The sequence below is a fragment of the Alexandromys fortis genome, unplaced genomic scaffold (genome assembly GCF_014885135.2).
Source record: "Alexandromys fortis isolate MF-2015 unplaced genomic scaffold, M_Fortis_MF-2015_v1.1 scaffold_73, whole genome shotgun sequence".
NCBI classification, from domain to species: Eukaryota; Metazoa; Chordata; class Mammalia; order Rodentia; family Cricetidae; genus Alexandromys; species Alexandromys fortis.
The window spans coordinates 3,517,129-3,533,827 of NW_026067959.1; the positions used below are offsets into that span (position 1 = coordinate 3,517,129).

Sequence of the window (16,699 nt, forward strand, 5' to 3'; positions counted from 1 at the left end):
ATATATCAACTCCTAAGAGCCAGTCAACCTCAAGTTTCAAAGCCAGTGGAACTGGGCTTCGGGGACCCCTTCCTTTCCTGGCTTTAGTGTTCTGCTTCCCCTTTGCTGTTCCCCTCTCCATGGATTTAATGTTAGGAGACACCACCTATATCAGAGGACATTTGAAATGCCCGCTTTCCAGTGAGTTCTCACTTAGTGTTCCTTAGGTATTAAAAAACAAACAAACAAACAAAAAACCAAAAACCCTTTGGTGATGGCACAGGCCTTTAATCCCAGCACTCAGGAGGCAGAAGCAGGCAGATCTTTGTGAGTTCCATGCCAGCCTGTCTACAGAGCGAGTTCCAAGACAGGTTCCAAAGCTACACAGGGAGACCTGTCTCGGGAAACAAAACATCAACAACAGAAGTGTCTGAGGATGCAGGACAGCATCTCTGAGGTGAGGTGTCTCGGAGATGTGTGCTGATGCAGAATGAGGAAGCTTAGGAAGAGAACATGGGTTGCATAGGTAAAGCTGGGTGTTGAATAATGTTCCGGTGTTGTCTATTGTTAGGTTGCAGATAAGTCCCAAGGTCTTGAACTGCTCCTGCCTGGAGGATGCTTCAAATGGCCACACTAGAAATGCTCAGGCAGACAGGTTTCTCCTTAACATGTGCATGTTTAATGAGGGGGTGATTGGAAAACTATTTTAAGTTTGGTCTTTACCCAGGAAGTACTATACTAAAATGAGTTGAACATCTCCCCAAAGAAATGAAAGAAATTACAGAGCCTGAACATCGCAGGGACAGGCAAAAGCTACAGTTCTACAGGTTACATCAGCAAACACACATATGCACACAGACACGCAATGTGGGGGAGGAAACCATAAAAAGCTTTATGACAACACAGAATTACATTAGGAAGAAAGGTGACCTCTCAGTGACACGACCTTTGTGCCCCTAACTTGGGTTCAGAACAAAGTCCTACGGAGTCCGAATCTCAGGGGAGAGACCCGAGGATACACTTAGTAGGGTCCAAGGAAGCTGACTGCAGCACAGTTTCTGCAAAGGAGTCAGCCCAAGTCAAAGCCACAAAAGCTTGTAGAAGCCAAATCAGAGGGCTCAAAGTTCCAGAAGACTTAAGTTCCAGGAGGGCTTAGGAATTCACGATTCAGGAAGAAGGAAAACTCTCCGAGAGGAATGCAGGCTTTCCATTTCCAGACATCTAGAACATTCTTCATTGTGTAATCTTAAGCCTTTGATCCCCAGGATGTTGTTTTGTGAATGTGCCAGAAGCCATCAGGAACTCGGGGAGTCTAGGGAGAGGGATTATGTGCCTCTCCCTTAGAGGAAAGGCTCGGAAAATTGATGGAAAAACCTGTGGCTCAAAACCGAACACACAGTAAAATGGTATTTTATTTAAAAATATTCTTTTCTGGGACAAATATCTTAATTCTCAATTTTAAAGTAGCAACAGTAACTCCTGGCAACAATTGACGTTGCAAGCCATATATTCAAATGACTAAATAAGATTTCTCTTCCTGTGGGAAAGCAAGAGACAAAACAAGCAGGCAGTCAACGTTTTGCCAAGAGGATCAGAGCGAAGAGGAGTCTCTATAGTAAGCTCAGTCGCTGCTAGAACACATTTTAGAGGTGGAGAGTGGGGTCTTGGTCATGAGACAGTATCAGCACAGAACACACATAGGAGTACCGCACGTGAACAATGTAAGAAAGAAAAACCACAGATGTTAACATGAGTCTGTAACAGTCATTATTTCGCTACCATCACTTAATGAGTAAATACCATGTTCTCACCCAAATCCAAATCATATTATTTCACTGAAAACTAACGTGTTTTCAAGGTCACCGTGTAGTTGCTTTGATAGGACTAGATTCAGTGGATATCCACGGGTGCTTTTTATCAGTCTAAGTTCCTGACTTAGAAAAATAACTCATGGATAATTTTGAGGAGAGGGAGCCAGAGATTCTCACCTAATTGTGGAAGTCAAGAGTCCAGTGTTTATACTATATTTCTGTCAGGATGTTTTAACATCCTGCTTGGGCGACAAGTATAGAATTACAGGATCTTATAGCTGAACAATGCCTACGCCAATAAATTCTTATCGGAAACCAATTTCACTTAGGTGTTTCAAAGGGAGACATTTCCATAAAGGGCACCCTTGCAGAGGTGCGAGCAGGGTCAGGGACTGCAGCCACTTGGGGGCACGTGATAAAAGGAGGCCATTGCTGCTCCTGTTTTCCCATCAAAGGAGGGCTGTGGAACAGGAGGATGAAGGGTAAAGTCAGGAAAGAATTATCATGGGCTTTCTTTTTCTTGTGTCGTAGGCAATTTCTTCTAATGCAAAAACTGCCAGAAACTGGAGGGCAATGGATCCTGGGTAATGCATAGTACACCGAAGGCACAGAACAGGGCGGGGAAGGGGAGAGGTTGTATTTGGGATGGGGAGGTGACATATGGAGAAATCCCATGTGGTACATAAGAAAGCTGCACTTTGGCCTTAGATGGGAAACTTTAAATTCTTTATCTGACTACAGATAGGGACGAAGTGGACAGTTAGTTTCTCACGGAGGGTTTGTGATGACTGTGTGAGGTAAAGGTGGCTTCTTTTGAGAAGTGAGCCTGCCAGCCTCCCCAGAACAGAGGTGGCCAGTGGAGGCCTCAGTGCTTTCAGAGATCAATGCTGGCCAGTTGTGGTTGTGCTGGCAGACAGCCAGTGTCCCCACGTGAAAATGCTTATATGGGAATTATGCAATGGGCTGTGGCATCCCAGGCTCAGTTCTCAGCTCCCACCACTTCAGAAAGGTCAGCATCTCCCAAGAACGGACTGCTGAGTTGATGGGTTGGGCTGGGTTTGAGGTATTGGCAGATCTGCTTACTCTGTGTCCAGTCTCTTCTCATACTACGGAAGTTGCTGGAAGGTTGTGACATCCCAAGTCTAGTTCCACTTGGCTTCTGAACAGTGCTTTCGATGGGGAAACTAGTGTGTCTTCTCAGCCAACCCTGACTTGCCAGATCCAGTCTATATGGGTTATAGTGCCCTTCACACTAGATCAAACTGGATGGAAGCGCAGAGATGTAGGAATGGGACCAAGCATAGATAACTCCCTCCTTATTAATATGCTCTCCTGAGTCCCATTGATCATCTTGCGTGTCTGTTCCTGAGGCCAAGTCCGTTAAACATCACTCACCTTCATGACAAAGTGAGGTGATAGGCAAGGTAAATGTTGGAAGTTATGACCAGCATGTTTTATACTAACGTCACACCTACCCCACTGGACTTCCATGGGCAGACGTCGTCATAGAACAGAGAATTGAACAGAAAAAGCAAACAGGCACACAGATATGCTCATGAGATACACAGTTACATAACTACCCTTGAATAGATTACTGATTTGTGATGCTCAGTGATGTCTGTATTTATTTCTGAATGCTTTGGAAATTGCTCAGCAATGCCTTTCATCCCTCCCTCCTCCAGAGGACTTGGACGTTCATTCAGTTTGTTTGGGGGAAGGTATAATAACATGAGGCTTTCCATCATCCCACTGAGATCCCCATTGTCTAAGATCCAAGCGGCTATAGCAGCTAAGTCTCCTGTTGAATCTTCTTCTAGACTCAATCCTTGAAAAATTAGTTGGGGCAGATTACAGAAAGCTCCGTGAAATGAGCCTTTTCGTTTCTGAGGGGCAGTGAGCTGGAAGGCTCGTCAGTCCTTTGATCATCTGTGACTTCTCTGATCCCGTGAATCTGTGTGACTCATCCCATCCACGATCTTGTTATTTCAGTCCCTTGGAAACTGTTGGGGTGTTAGAAATAAAGCCCACTCCCAGCCTTCAGGCTCCCAGCTAGATTCTGCAGTCTCCCCAACCCCCCAAATCCTGGACCAATATTGAGGCTTCCGTGTGTGTGTGTGTGTGTGTGTGTGTGTGTGTGTGTGTGTAAAGCTGATTCTTTTGAAAGAAACTATTCCAGTAGTTTGAGATAACACTGACTTTTTGTCAGATGGATTGAGCTCTGTCCACCTCTCCTACCTCGGGCAAACTCACTGTAAAGATTTTGTTGGTCTGGACACAGCCTGAGCATCTGTCACGTCCCGAGGACCTTCTCTACTTCCCCTTTTCTTCTCAATATCCTTCCACTTTGGTGCTTTAAGGACATCAAGAATCATAGGCTCACAAGGAACAGGATCATTGGAGTCTCTTGGAGTCCTATCCATAGTCCATGTCGTCATCAATATATTTTGAGTGGTCACTGCTTGCCAGGCACTGAGCTATGAGAACAACTCAGGGAGGCAGATACTCTCCTGTGTCCCTTTATTCTCTGGGAGATCTAGGTTCAGATACAAGCAACACTGTCAACGACTGTGCACTCAGGGTTCCGACTTGAGTAGTCTGACTCCAAGGTGTGTGTTTTATATGGTGGATAGATCTACTGCTTCTGCTTCCCTTTAATTTCAGACAGAGGAGTGAGGGTCATGAGGAGAGATGATCTTGGTGCAGTGGGGAGACAGAATAAGGATAAACAGATAGGGTAGTAATATGATATTGCAGTGGCCTTTAGCATGTTTATTTGGAAAGAGATGGAGGGAGAGAGCATCCCCGATGCACCATCCCCTACACCCCTGTGAGGCTGGGAGAAAATTGGGGTGCCAATGGCTCTCCCACTCACAGCCACTTGTAAGGTTGCTGTTTTCATGCTACCCTCTGAAAGTTGCTTTTTTTTTTCCTAAACAACATACTGTGTCATGATCTTCTGAGGCATGTAAGATCTGAACCAGGCATTATAAGGGCCATGGCACTGATCACAGAACTGGGTTTGTTTATTGGAAAACAGGAGGTACCTGTCATGTAGAGGCTTTGTAAGAAGAACAGACATGACATGCAAGGTTGGGTGATGGATGAAATCTGACCTGGGGAAATCAAGGAAGGCATCGTTGAAAGATGAGGGCATTGAAGGGGCTAGCCAGAAGAGGGACTCGTGGAAACCCAGCCATCTGATCTTGGGCTTCCAGCCTCCATAACGGTGTGATAGAAAGTGTTGTTGTTTATAAAACAGCCAGACCGCAGCACTTTATAAAGGCCTCCAAGATAGCTGAGGCTTGGACACATTGACACACAGTATGTTCTAATTGTTGTCTTAGGGAAACAAATCTTGGGTGTTTTTACGCTGTATTTATAAAGGTAACTACTGTAGAGCAAGATCAAGAAAAACTAAAGCTCTTTAGAAAATATTTACTTCAGATGAAAATGATTTTATTTGTAAATGATTTATTTTACTTAAAAGTAAATTATATTTTCTTAAAGATAAATGTTAAAGTTTTAAGAAAAAAAGCCCTGATTTCTTTGTCTGTTGAATAAGCCATTGCTCCTGAGCCTTTCCGGAAGTCAGTCTTTTTCTGAACTGGATACACTCTAGCTCAGAGCGTGGGCATAGTTAGGTCTTGAATCATTCTTCTCCCTTCCTGTATCCTCTCTTCAGCTGCTGAAAGTCTCTGTTATCTGCCTGTTCCGTCTGCTCCGTGGGAACGCTCGTGGAAGAACGCACCGCTTGGTGCTTGGTGTCTTCAGCTCTTCTTGTTGAATGGGAATGGCTGCCGGCATTCTGCCTTTTAGGGAGAAATTTCTGAGTTAGTTTCCCAGTCACGGATGGATCAAATGGACAGCTTTGATGCCTTGAGCCTCCCACACTTACTCCCCTTCCAAACAAGCCCTGCTCAGCGGCTTTCTCTCCCGTCTCTTTCAAGTTCCCTTCAGGTATTCCCTAGCAGGGTCAGGTACCCTACACCTTCTTAGTTTTGGTCTAGAAAAGGGAAGGATTGTCCATATTCATAACCTTAAAGTTTTGTCACGTTGAATAATTAAAAAAAAGCATTAATATTGAAAAATAGCAAGTGTTCGTGCTCAGCCGGGCATTCTGGGGCAGAAATAGTTGGTCTCCTACAGACCAGCCTTCTAAGCTGGACTACACTGAAGTTGAAATTTGGATTTGCTACCTTGAAAACTACCGAATTCCTTTCATTTCTGAGAGCACTGTTTGGTGTTTTGTTTCATGAGTACTTCCTAAATATATTTACAGAGGAAGGTAGGCTCAGCATGTTGTCTGGGAAATGGTGACGGGGACTCAGGCTCCCTCCTGTCTACTGTTAGAAACATAAGCTGGGATGTATGTGCGTGCTTTGGAACCGAGAGTGGGCTATTAAAGTTGAGTTTTACAGCACATGCATCTTAACCCCGAAATACTTCTAGTCAGATTAAGTTAGGATGATGTTTTTCAGGCAGCTTGCAAGAGTAAGGTCTTAGATTTCATAATGGTAGTGCTCGAGAAGGAGATTAAAGATGGATAAAACGGAATGTATTCTCCTGCTAAGCAAACTGACAACTACCATTTTTCATTGAATCTAAGATGTCACCAGGGTGTGTATCATTAGTCTGGTGTCTGTCAAGGAAGGAAAACCTTCATCCAATTAAACTTCGGCATAACATTTTTATACTCTTGATTTTTTAAACTTATGATGGTTTAAAACACTTTTTGTCTTATTTGGACATAGATTTGCTTTTATTATTTACATGAAGGTTGTAAATTCATAAGAAGAAACATAAGGGGGCTGGAGAGATGGCTCAGTGGTTAAGACTGGCTGCTCTTCCAGACAATGGTTCAATTCCCAGCACCCATATGCTGCTAACAATTGTCTATAGTTCCAAGATCTGACACCCTCATACAGACATACATGCAGGCAAAACACCAATGCACATTAAAAAAATTTAAAAAAGAAGAAATATCAGTTCAGTAATGGTTCAAACATTCCTAAGATGATTGACATTCATATATGAGCCTTCTGAAGTAATGCCTCTGCTTATTTGTTTGTTTATAAGTAGATGATCTCATGGCTACAAAGTCAGAACATTCCTTAAATGAAAACTCCCACTGATACCTTTAGAATCTGTTCTGAATAACTGACATCCATCTTGAAGGTTTTAGTGTGCACATAGCAGCAATGACAGTATGAAGGTGTGCACCTCAGAGTCAGTGGCACGGGTTAAAAAAATTCATGAGCATATTATAATTAAAAATTTTAAGTGGATACCTTACATATATTTTTTTTCTGTTAGAAATCCTCAGAGCAATCTCTGTGTATTAATCCTAGTAAAATGGATGAGATATGACTGAAAAAAAAAAACATTACTTTGGAGGCTTCTCAAAATTCTGGGTTTCTAAGAATTAATTGGTTTATTTGTTTAAAACAATCCAATCCCCAGTCCTTAATCAGACGCGCCAAGCTGGAATCCTTGGCTGTGTTCTTTCTGACAGGCTCCCCCGCCTGCTGTGATGCAGATAGCCTGGTGACCGAGACACAGCACACTGGGACACCCTTGGGCGCCATGCTGCGTCAATTTACAGATTAGAGTCTTGCAAACTTCACAGTGGCCACGGCAGTTGACAGAACTTTCCTCCTCTTCCTCCTCTTTTTTCTTTTCACTTTAGAAACCACAACACAGTCCTTCATTTTGAGCATCCCAGGGGGGTAATGAAACCAAGATATTTGACATCAGACTGAAGCATAAGTCTGAAGATGCCAACTCATCCTAACTAAAGGTCTTAGAAGTTATTCTTGGGCCTTGGTTATTAAAAAAAATCTTTTTTTTACATTAAATTTTTTTTTTTTTTGCCTATTCATACAAAAGACCTGATACACCTGCTCTTTGCTTCCTGGTTGTCAGGGAGCGAACATCTCTGTCTTCCCGCAGTTCCTTGTTATAATGTCCTGTCTCACCACAGGCCCAGAAACAACAGAGTCAAGTTCCCGTGGGCTAAAACCATGAATGGGACCAGTCTTAGTCTTTCTCCTCTTAAGTCAGTTTTCTTTGGTATTTTACCCCTAAGAAAGAGCCTAACACTCACAGTATAAAAGAGAACTAGTTACTGAAGAAACTTACCCTGGCTCTTTAGGTTGGAACCTGGCAGAACTGGGGACAAAGGGAGGTCTTTTGAGTAGTGACAGCTCTTTATACACTTCCAAGTCTAGACCATGCGCCTCTGAAAGAATTCTGACCCTTGTGATCAAAGTTAAGTGTCTAGATTTTACTGGGATTAAAAAACCCAACAACCTGATTCTACTGCTGTTTCCATAGATCCCATTGGAATTAAACATCTGGGTGTGGTGGCAAGGTAGCAGACACTGTAGGCAAACTGCCATCTCTCCATGCTCACTCAGAGACCTTCATGCTTACGGTTCTTGAAGGGTTCTTTCCTCTAAGCCGCTGGGCTGGCTCTCCAGCTGTTTACAGTGCTGCCCATTAGGAAACCAGAGAGCCAGCATTCCTGTAAGAAGCCTAATTAGGATGCTGGGCTCCATTGGGCAGTGGTGGCTCATGCCTTTAATCCCATCACTTAGGAGGCAGAGGTGGGTGGATCTCTATGAGTTTGAGGCCAGCCTGATCTACAGAGCAAGTTCCAGGACTGTTAGACACAGAGAAACCCTGTCAAAAAAGAAAGAAAGAAAGAAAGAAAGAAAGAAAGAAAGAAAGAAAGAAAGAAAGAAAGAAAGAAAGAAGAGAAGAAAAAAGGAGCTCTTCACTTACATGCAAATGTACTTTTTGAAAATAGTGTAAAAATTATGTTTAGTCTTGGAAAAACACCTTCTTAAAAAAGTCAAACCTTAAATAACTATAGAGATCATTTTGGGGAAAAAATATTGCTCCAATACATGAGTTCATTTCTGAAGAATGAAGCAACTTGTGTGCTGAGGATCCTAGTAAAGTGTTTGCCACATATACACGAGGACCTGAGTTTGACTCCAGCACTCACATAAAAATCTGGGTATAGTGGTATATGGTTATAATCTCAACTTTTGGAATTGGAGACGGAAAATCCTCGGTGGCTCACTGGCTAACCAGCCAGCCCAGCCAGTGAGAGATCCCATCTCAAAACATAAGGTGGGCAGTCCTAAGGCGTGGCATCCAAAGGTGTTATCTGGCTTTAATATGCACTTGCATACCCATGCACCTGAGTACCCATAAACACCTGCACATAGCAACTACAGATACATACATGCACATACATAAACATCCAAGCAGAATAAGGCAAATCCTCAGAAACTAGACTCTTGCTTGTAATGGTCATGATGTCTTCACAGCTCTAACCCTGTTTAGTCTTCTTAGCTCCTTGTTGAGGAAGTGAGGTGAGGTCTAAATCATCTGCTATGTGGGTTTCTTAGGATCATATAGTTTGGTAGCAGTTAAGATATTTCTAGAACACCTACAAGTGTTCCCATGTCTTTGACTTAGACAACTAACCAGGGGGCACCACGATTCTTAGCTGTTTGACAGGTGTGCTTCTTCAGGGACCTATGGCTGTAGGGGGGGTCCCATATACCTCCAAGGCAAGGACAAAGCGGAGTAGTCACACGGGAGCTGACATGATGGGATTATAGTCTAGTCTGGTTAGTGGCTTCTTCCTTGAAGTCTGGATCTCCTTCCTTCGAGGGAACAGTTTGTTCTGTATGTCAGTTCAGCCCATTCAAGAACCTGACCCTCACTTTGATTCTCTTGGTAGAAAGAGAATGAAAAGGAGAGAAACAGGTGGTTGTGTTTATGTATTTAGTAGGTTCTGCTATGTGCTAGTCCTTGCAACAGGCACTAATAGGAATATTAGAGCTGGTATCAAAGCAGGGAGATTTTAGATGCCCCCCCTGCACAAAAAAATTAAGCTGAAAATCAATTCTAATATACCTAAAATTTTCTTATACGTGTTTCCACTTTCTCCTTGGCAACACTTTCTTTTAAGCCTGCCGTTCTCATTTAAATCAAATCAACATTATCTGGTAGAGATGGTTTATTCAGAAGGCACAGTTAATAAGGTACAATTGACTTGACCATGAAGGTTTGGAAAGCATACAGGATCTTTCCCACCAGATCTTCGTCTATCCAGAAATAAAGCCTTGGTATTTGATTGCAACCAGTCATTACGTGGAAAATAATGCACAAATTATCAATGCATATTACGTCAACTTATTTTCTTGGGTTAGGACCGTGAGTTCAAGGAAAGAATCGCACCGACACTTGGGTGTACAGGATGTACCGGGCTGACAGACTCTCTGCTTGAATCATTTCTGTTCTCTGCTGGAAGATCACTTGCTATCGCCTCGGCACCCAGGGATGATTTGGACTGACTCATTGTAACTTGAACTGGGAGAGTTTGTCCTTTCTCACTCTTTGACAGCGGCTGCACGGGCTGAGCAGGAGTAGGTATGTGCCAGACGCAAGTGCAGAGCTAGCCAGCGAGGCAGACCTTAGGGATCCACACCAGCCTTCCCTTTACCTTCCTTTCTCTGTGCTGGCTGAAGGTGAAAGTCAGCTTCTTGATTAACGATGCTGTGATCTCCTAACCACCTTTGGGTTATTGGTAACTTCCCTACTTGAAACGCTGGAGAAGTTAGAAATAAATAAAAAAAAAAAAGATCTCATCAGGATTGCTGGGACAAAGGGGTTTTGTGGAGTCATAGAAACAAGTGATCATAATTTCCCCCAAATAAATAGTTAGATGTTATGCCTTGAGATAGTTTCATCACTGATGAACTCTGGCAATCCTATTTCTGCTGTTTTCTGTGGACTGTGTTTGGCGTGGTATTATGGGTTTGGTACCATTAATGTATTCTTTCTCTCTGTCCATTGCATTTGCCAAACGTGGTATCATTTTGGTCTTCATTTGTCTTGCATAGTGGAAAGTATTTGTGGTTTGTATGGTCTCCAGGTGGAAAGAGTCCATTTGATGACTTTACTGGCACAGCTCAGTACTTCAGCCACCTGGATCAATTGTCTGCCTCCTATGTGTATTTGACTTTGGAGTTTGTATGCTAGTGTCCAGAGCCCACTGATCTTAGGGCCGGAGTCCTAACTTAATTGTTTACTATGTGATATTCGACCAGATACTTAACCTCTCCCGGCATCTATTTTCTTATCTCTAGGATGGGGATATGAATGATACCTAGTTCCTCGTGTTGTTTGGAAGACTAAACGTGGTAACCTGTATAAAGTGCGTAGCTTAGTGTCTGCCCATAGTAAGATCTTTGTAAAGATTAGACATTATTGACCATACTTCCAGTTGACCACTATTTTCTCAGAAAGTGATGTTCAACACGATCTGAATAGGACACAGCATAAGTCATGAACCAGACCATTGGCGTGTTGTCCACTGAGGCTTACTTGGGTTGTAATGAGCAGTAGGGTGGCCCTGACATTAGACTTAGACGACTCTCATTAACCTCTGACAATTAATTATAAGAGCCAAGAGTCAATTATTTAACCCCTTTTAAAATTCTGCTTCTTCATCCAAAAAGTGATTCATGATATTCGTAGTAGCTTCATAATATTTAGGGGGATCGTGGGAGTAAATAAGAAAGAAAAACATTGAAGAACATCACTTTCACAGCCTCACAAAGTCCGTATTTTCCCTGATAGTGAAATGTAGAGAACAAAGAAAGAAAAGTACGCAGAAGCCCATTGGGTATAAAGGAATGAAGCAGGGAGACTGGAAGGAGGAATAAACAAGGAGAATAGGACCCGTAGACTCAGGCACTGCTCAGACCTCACGGAGATTTTCTAAGTATAGTGGACAGCGGGTAAGGCAGAAACTCACAAATGGCTAAAGAAGAAAGAAGTGTCTGCAGAGAGCTCAGCCACAGCGGGAAACACACCACACCCCTGTCCCCCAAGGTTCAGGGACCACTGAGGAAGAGGGGATAGAGTGATTGTAAGAGTCAGGGGTCTGGGAGAATTGGAGCAAAACAAATGTGTTTTGGGCACGGTAGGACCACTGCACTTGACCTCAGCAGCTATGGTTGCCAGCACAAGCCAAGCTAGTGGATATCCCAGTAGGGAAGGAGGGCAGCCTCACAAGCCCTACCCCTCCTGTAGCTGAGGAACTACTGACGATCCTAACTTCTGACAGAAGGAGGGTTAGTTACTTTTTAAGGGTCTGGCCCCTGGTAGGTTACCTAGGGTCCAGGCGGGCAGCACGAATTGGAGTCAGTGGCTTTCTTTGGATGGACTTAGAAGGAGTTAAGTGGAGGAATGATTAATAAATTAATTTTAAAAAATTAAAGGTAGGATATTCAAAGGGTTTAATATGATCAAAGTGTATCACATAAACAGAAATGTCTAAAGTAATTGTTTTGTATGATTAACTACACAGTGAATTACTTTATATAATTTATATGTACACAAAGAACAGTGCTTGGCACAGACATTAGCTACTACTACCACAATGAGTGTCCCACCTGCTAAGTGCATGTTTGCTCCAGGAGAGATGAGCACAGACTGTTTCAAGTTAGATTGTCATGAAAAATTTTTGGGAAATTTGGGAACTAGAAGTCTTGCCTTCATTTCTCACTTTCCCATTTCCTTGACTTTTTGTTTCTGCTGCCTCCATTCCCCCAAAGGTACCCTGGCACCGCCTAATCAAGATGTCACATCTTTATCTCTTAGAGGGCACACAACTTTCAGGGGTCAAGTGCTCTGACACTACCAGCTCTCACAGAGGAAGAGGGGGTTCCATGGATGCCCCAAAGTCACGTTATGACAGACAGGAATTACCCACTTCTCTGGGTCATTTCTTTAACCGAGCAGCAGAGGCTTTATTTCTAGATTGACAAACGGGGTGGGAATCGTAAAACTGAACGTGCTGTTGTGTGAGGCTTTCCCTGTCTTTTCTGACATCTGCATCCTCTGCTCACAAATCTGGCTACAGAAAGGCCCTGGGCCAGCCAATACTTTAAGAGGGCTATTGTTTTCCTTGGTGTGGCTACGCTCTGTGTCCCTCCACCGCGTGAAGACCCTGCTTCCTGGTGGGTAATGTTTTCCCTTCCCCATGACTAGCCTTTCTGGAGCTGCGTTCCTGTTTCCCTGCTGGCTCACTTGTTTCTTTGGGCTCACTGCCTTGTTTGGCGGTTTTTAAGCAAACGCTCTGATAGATGCCAGGAGGTGAGAAGAAGGACCAAATGGATGCAATCACGGACAAACAGACTGGGTGATGGATGAGCCTTTTCCCCAGGGAGTTTGGGGCAGGAGCAGCCCCAACTGATGAGTTCTTCCAGAACTAAGTAATTCAGAAACAATGCAGGGACAACCTTACCTCCCTCTCTCTCTCTCTCTCTCTCTCTCTCTCTCTCTCTCTCTCTCTCTCTCTTTCTCTCGTATTGATTAAAGAAATTGCTTAGCTTGTGGCATATCTAGCTAAACACAGTGACAGCCAGGATAGACTTGACCACGAACAGCCTAAATTGCTTTAGAAATAACAATTGAGGAGGCGCATGGAAGGAAGCAAGAAGTCTTTAAAAGGCCTCTATCCAAATATTTTCTTTCTTCTAAGTCTTGAAAAAACACAATATAACCATTTCTTCTTCCAAATGATCTCACAATTATATATCGAGGAGAAATACCAAGTGCTTATTTTTATTTGGTAGATGCTTCTTCTGGCTTGATTCATGCCTGTGTCAGTCTCCCCAGGACTAAGGGACAGTGAAACAAAGCTGTATCCCGAGTGTTATGTCGGTATCAGAACAATTCCTGTGCAGAAGGGGGCTATACGACCTTCCTTATTCCCTCTTCGCAGACGTCCTTGAGTCCTTGAGACGGATGTGAGCGGAGTTTTTCAGCCTTCATGCAAAACAACCATCTAAACATAACAGATGACATCAGCTTGGGCTTTTCAATTCCTGGATGGCAGCGGCATGTTAATCCCAGCCTTCATCCTGGATTTCATAAACTAAAACAAGAGAGGCTGGCAGGAGCTCAGCGCTGCCGCTGGGTTGAGGAAATTGATGACGGGGAAGCATGCGGGCAACGCAGTGTATAAAACTCATAAACGTGTAGGCAGAAGCTCAGCTACTACTTTGGACGGCTGCTTCCCGCCAGCAAAGACCGCGACGGCAGGGAGCTGAGCCCGAGCCAGCTGGGAGACATGAAGAGCCTCTTGCTGCTGACCACGCTCCTGGTACCTGTGCACCTGGCTATGGCTTGGAGCGCCAAGTACGCGGTGGATTGCCCAGATCAGTGCGACAACAGTGAGTGCAGAAGTAGCCTGCGTTGCAAGAGGACAGTGCTGGATGACTGTGGCTGCTGTCAGGTGTGCGCCGCGGGACCCGGGGAAACCTGCTACCGTACAGTCTCAGGCATGGACGGCGTCAAGTGTGGTCCGGGGCTGAAATGTCACTTTTACAGTGAGGAGGATGATTTCGGCGACGAGTTTGGTATTTGCAAAGGTAAAGAACAACTCCTTGCTTCCCACTGTGCAGGGCTCCCTCCGGGTCATTTAGTCAGTATGGGAGGTAAGTTCCTCCTCTTTCCTCCTGAACTACCAGGGAGAGAAGTACCGATGGATGCAGGAGGTGTGCTTGGAAGAGAGGGAATTGTATCTGCAGGAAGACTGGGCATGCAGCGTGCAGGAATCACAGCAAGGGTTGCGGCATTCCACCCTGCATTTAGATTCGAGAAAGAAGGTTGCAGGGGTAGCCTGTGTGGTTTCCTTTTCTGGAAGGCTTTAGAAACTTGACAGGTAGTCTGTTCCAAATGGTGTAGGTGTCCTTTCCTCTGTGAGCCAATGATTACAGAGGTCCTCCTGAGATAACCTCGTGGAGTGGTTTCCAGCCCCAGATTTAACCAGCCTTTGATCTTGAAAGAGTTCGCAGGGAGGAGTGCCTCTCTCAAGCTTAACTATTTCTGGTGAACACCAACGTACTTTATGGCGTAGGGTGGGCTTAAGTCAGTCTAAGAAATAACTCATGCTCTTGCAGGAGGGTCCCCTGCAGTATAAAATAAACCTAATTTTATTTGAAAAAATTTTCACTTGGCCAGAAAATAGCAGATGTTGTAAGACAGGCAGAAATAATAAAAGTCTAGAAGCCTGTTTAAAAAATAAAGTGGCTATTTTATAGATGAAAAAAATTAAATTATGATTAAGACAGAAATCATAGCTAAATGATACATTGATGAATCTGTAGAATTTATATCCAAACTTAGCCACTAAATTAATATTTTTGAATGTATAAAAGTAAGAGAAGTGGTTACTAAAAAATCTCCCATACATAGATGCCATATGATCTCATCTTTATGTATTATTGTGATTAAAAGCAATGTACTGTAGAATTTTATCCAGTTGTATAATGCAAAGAAGCTGCCCAAATCAGAAAAATATGTTCTGAGAAATTTCTAAGTAACTCATATTCTATATGTTCAATAAATCACGTCTTTTCCTGAATGAAAATCATACAGTATTGAGGCAATCTCATCAATTTTCATTGTAGAAAATAGTTTACAAAGCCATCACCTTTTAGTCTGCAAAACTTTCCAAAAAGAAACTCTAGAAAAATTTGGAATTTTTTTTTTATTCTTTGGCTTATATTATTTTTGATTAAGACCGACAAGAGGCGGGCTGCCGAGGAAATATCTTCTTTGGTGAACACACTTATACACATTTCTTTCAACTGAATAGGCTCTGAGTTTTCTGGGAATTACAGGGCTCATCTGCTAAGAAAACAGCACCTCACATAAGGAAATCAGGGAGGACGTGGTTAGCCCAGTCTTGCCTATGATATAATGAGCGTATGCAGGGGAACTGCTTTTCCTTTGGCATAAAAACACCTCTGTAAATGAGGTTACGAATGGACAGTGACCTCTGTGAGGCGGAGGTTAGTGAATTACGATGTTAGCAGTCTGTTTTGAATTGCTCTTTCTGGCATCCTCGGCATTGCTGCAGAGTTCAGTTTCGAGCTGTTTTTTTCACTCCTGGAAATAATAGAGCGGCGTGGGTTCTTCTCTATTGCTGCAGGTGAATTCCAGATTTTGTTTGTTTGTTTGTTTGTTTAGCATTTAGATGTTTGGCCCCATGTGGCTGGCTAGCTATTGAGCAGCCAACACTTACTTATAAAATGTTTACTATCTGACCTGCACATCGGGGGTTGCCCTGGACCTGGAGCTGGGAAGTTGGCTAAGGTTTTCATTTTCAGCATTGCTGAAGACAGTCACATCCTAACCCTGTGCTTTTCTGCCAGAAGGGTTTTTCAGATCTGTCTTAAGGACTTTTCTTTCCAGGGTAAGGAGGGTGTATAGCAGCAGAGCCTTCTATCCTTCGAGTGACGGGGAAAAGATCTGTGCAGTCTCCTTAAAGACCTGTTTCATGCACATCCATCTTGACCATCCAAGGCACTGCTGAGGGCTGGACACTCCGTTTCTCACAGCCTGTCTTGATGCATGTGTGATTGTACACTGGCAAGGATACCTCCATGCTGAAAGAAAACATCTTCTGCCAGGGGTTCCCAACCTTCCTAATGCTGCGACCCTTTAGCACAGTTCCTAATACTGTGCTGACCCCAGCCTTAAAATTATTTTTGTTGCTACTTCATAACTATAATTTTGCTATTGTTATGAATCGCAATGTAAATATTTTTGGGGGCTAGAGGTTTGCCAAAGGGGGTCACGACCCCAGTGTCCTACACGGATGCTCCTCAGTTAACCTTGTGAGGTATTGTTAGGCTACAAACTCTGCTCTTTTAATAAGGGACAGACAATGAGGACTACTGAGACCCCAAGAACAATGGCAATGGGTTTTTGATCCTACTGCACCTATTGGTTTTGTGGGAGCCTAGGCAGTTTGGATGCTCACCTTACTAGACCTGGATGGAGGTGGGTGGTCCTTGGACTTCCCACAGGGC

The 16,699-nt window shown here is 43.5% G+C and overlaps 1 protein-coding gene across 1 annotated transcript in view; it reads left to right on the forward strand.

The window, feature by feature from the left end:
- Positions 1 to 12,991: 12,991 nt before the first annotated feature.
- Esm1 (endothelial cell specific molecule 1) overlaps positions 12,992 to 16,699 on the forward strand; it is a 9,608-nt gene continuing 5,900 nt past the window's right edge. Inside the window, exon 1 of the mRNA XM_050152833.1 lies at positions 12,992 to 14,251. Within this exon, the coding sequence (XP_050008790.1) occupies positions 13,951 to 14,251 (301 nt within the window). The 5' untranslated portion in view covers positions 12,992 to 13,950. The remainder of the gene's footprint in view (positions 14,252 to 16,699) is intronic.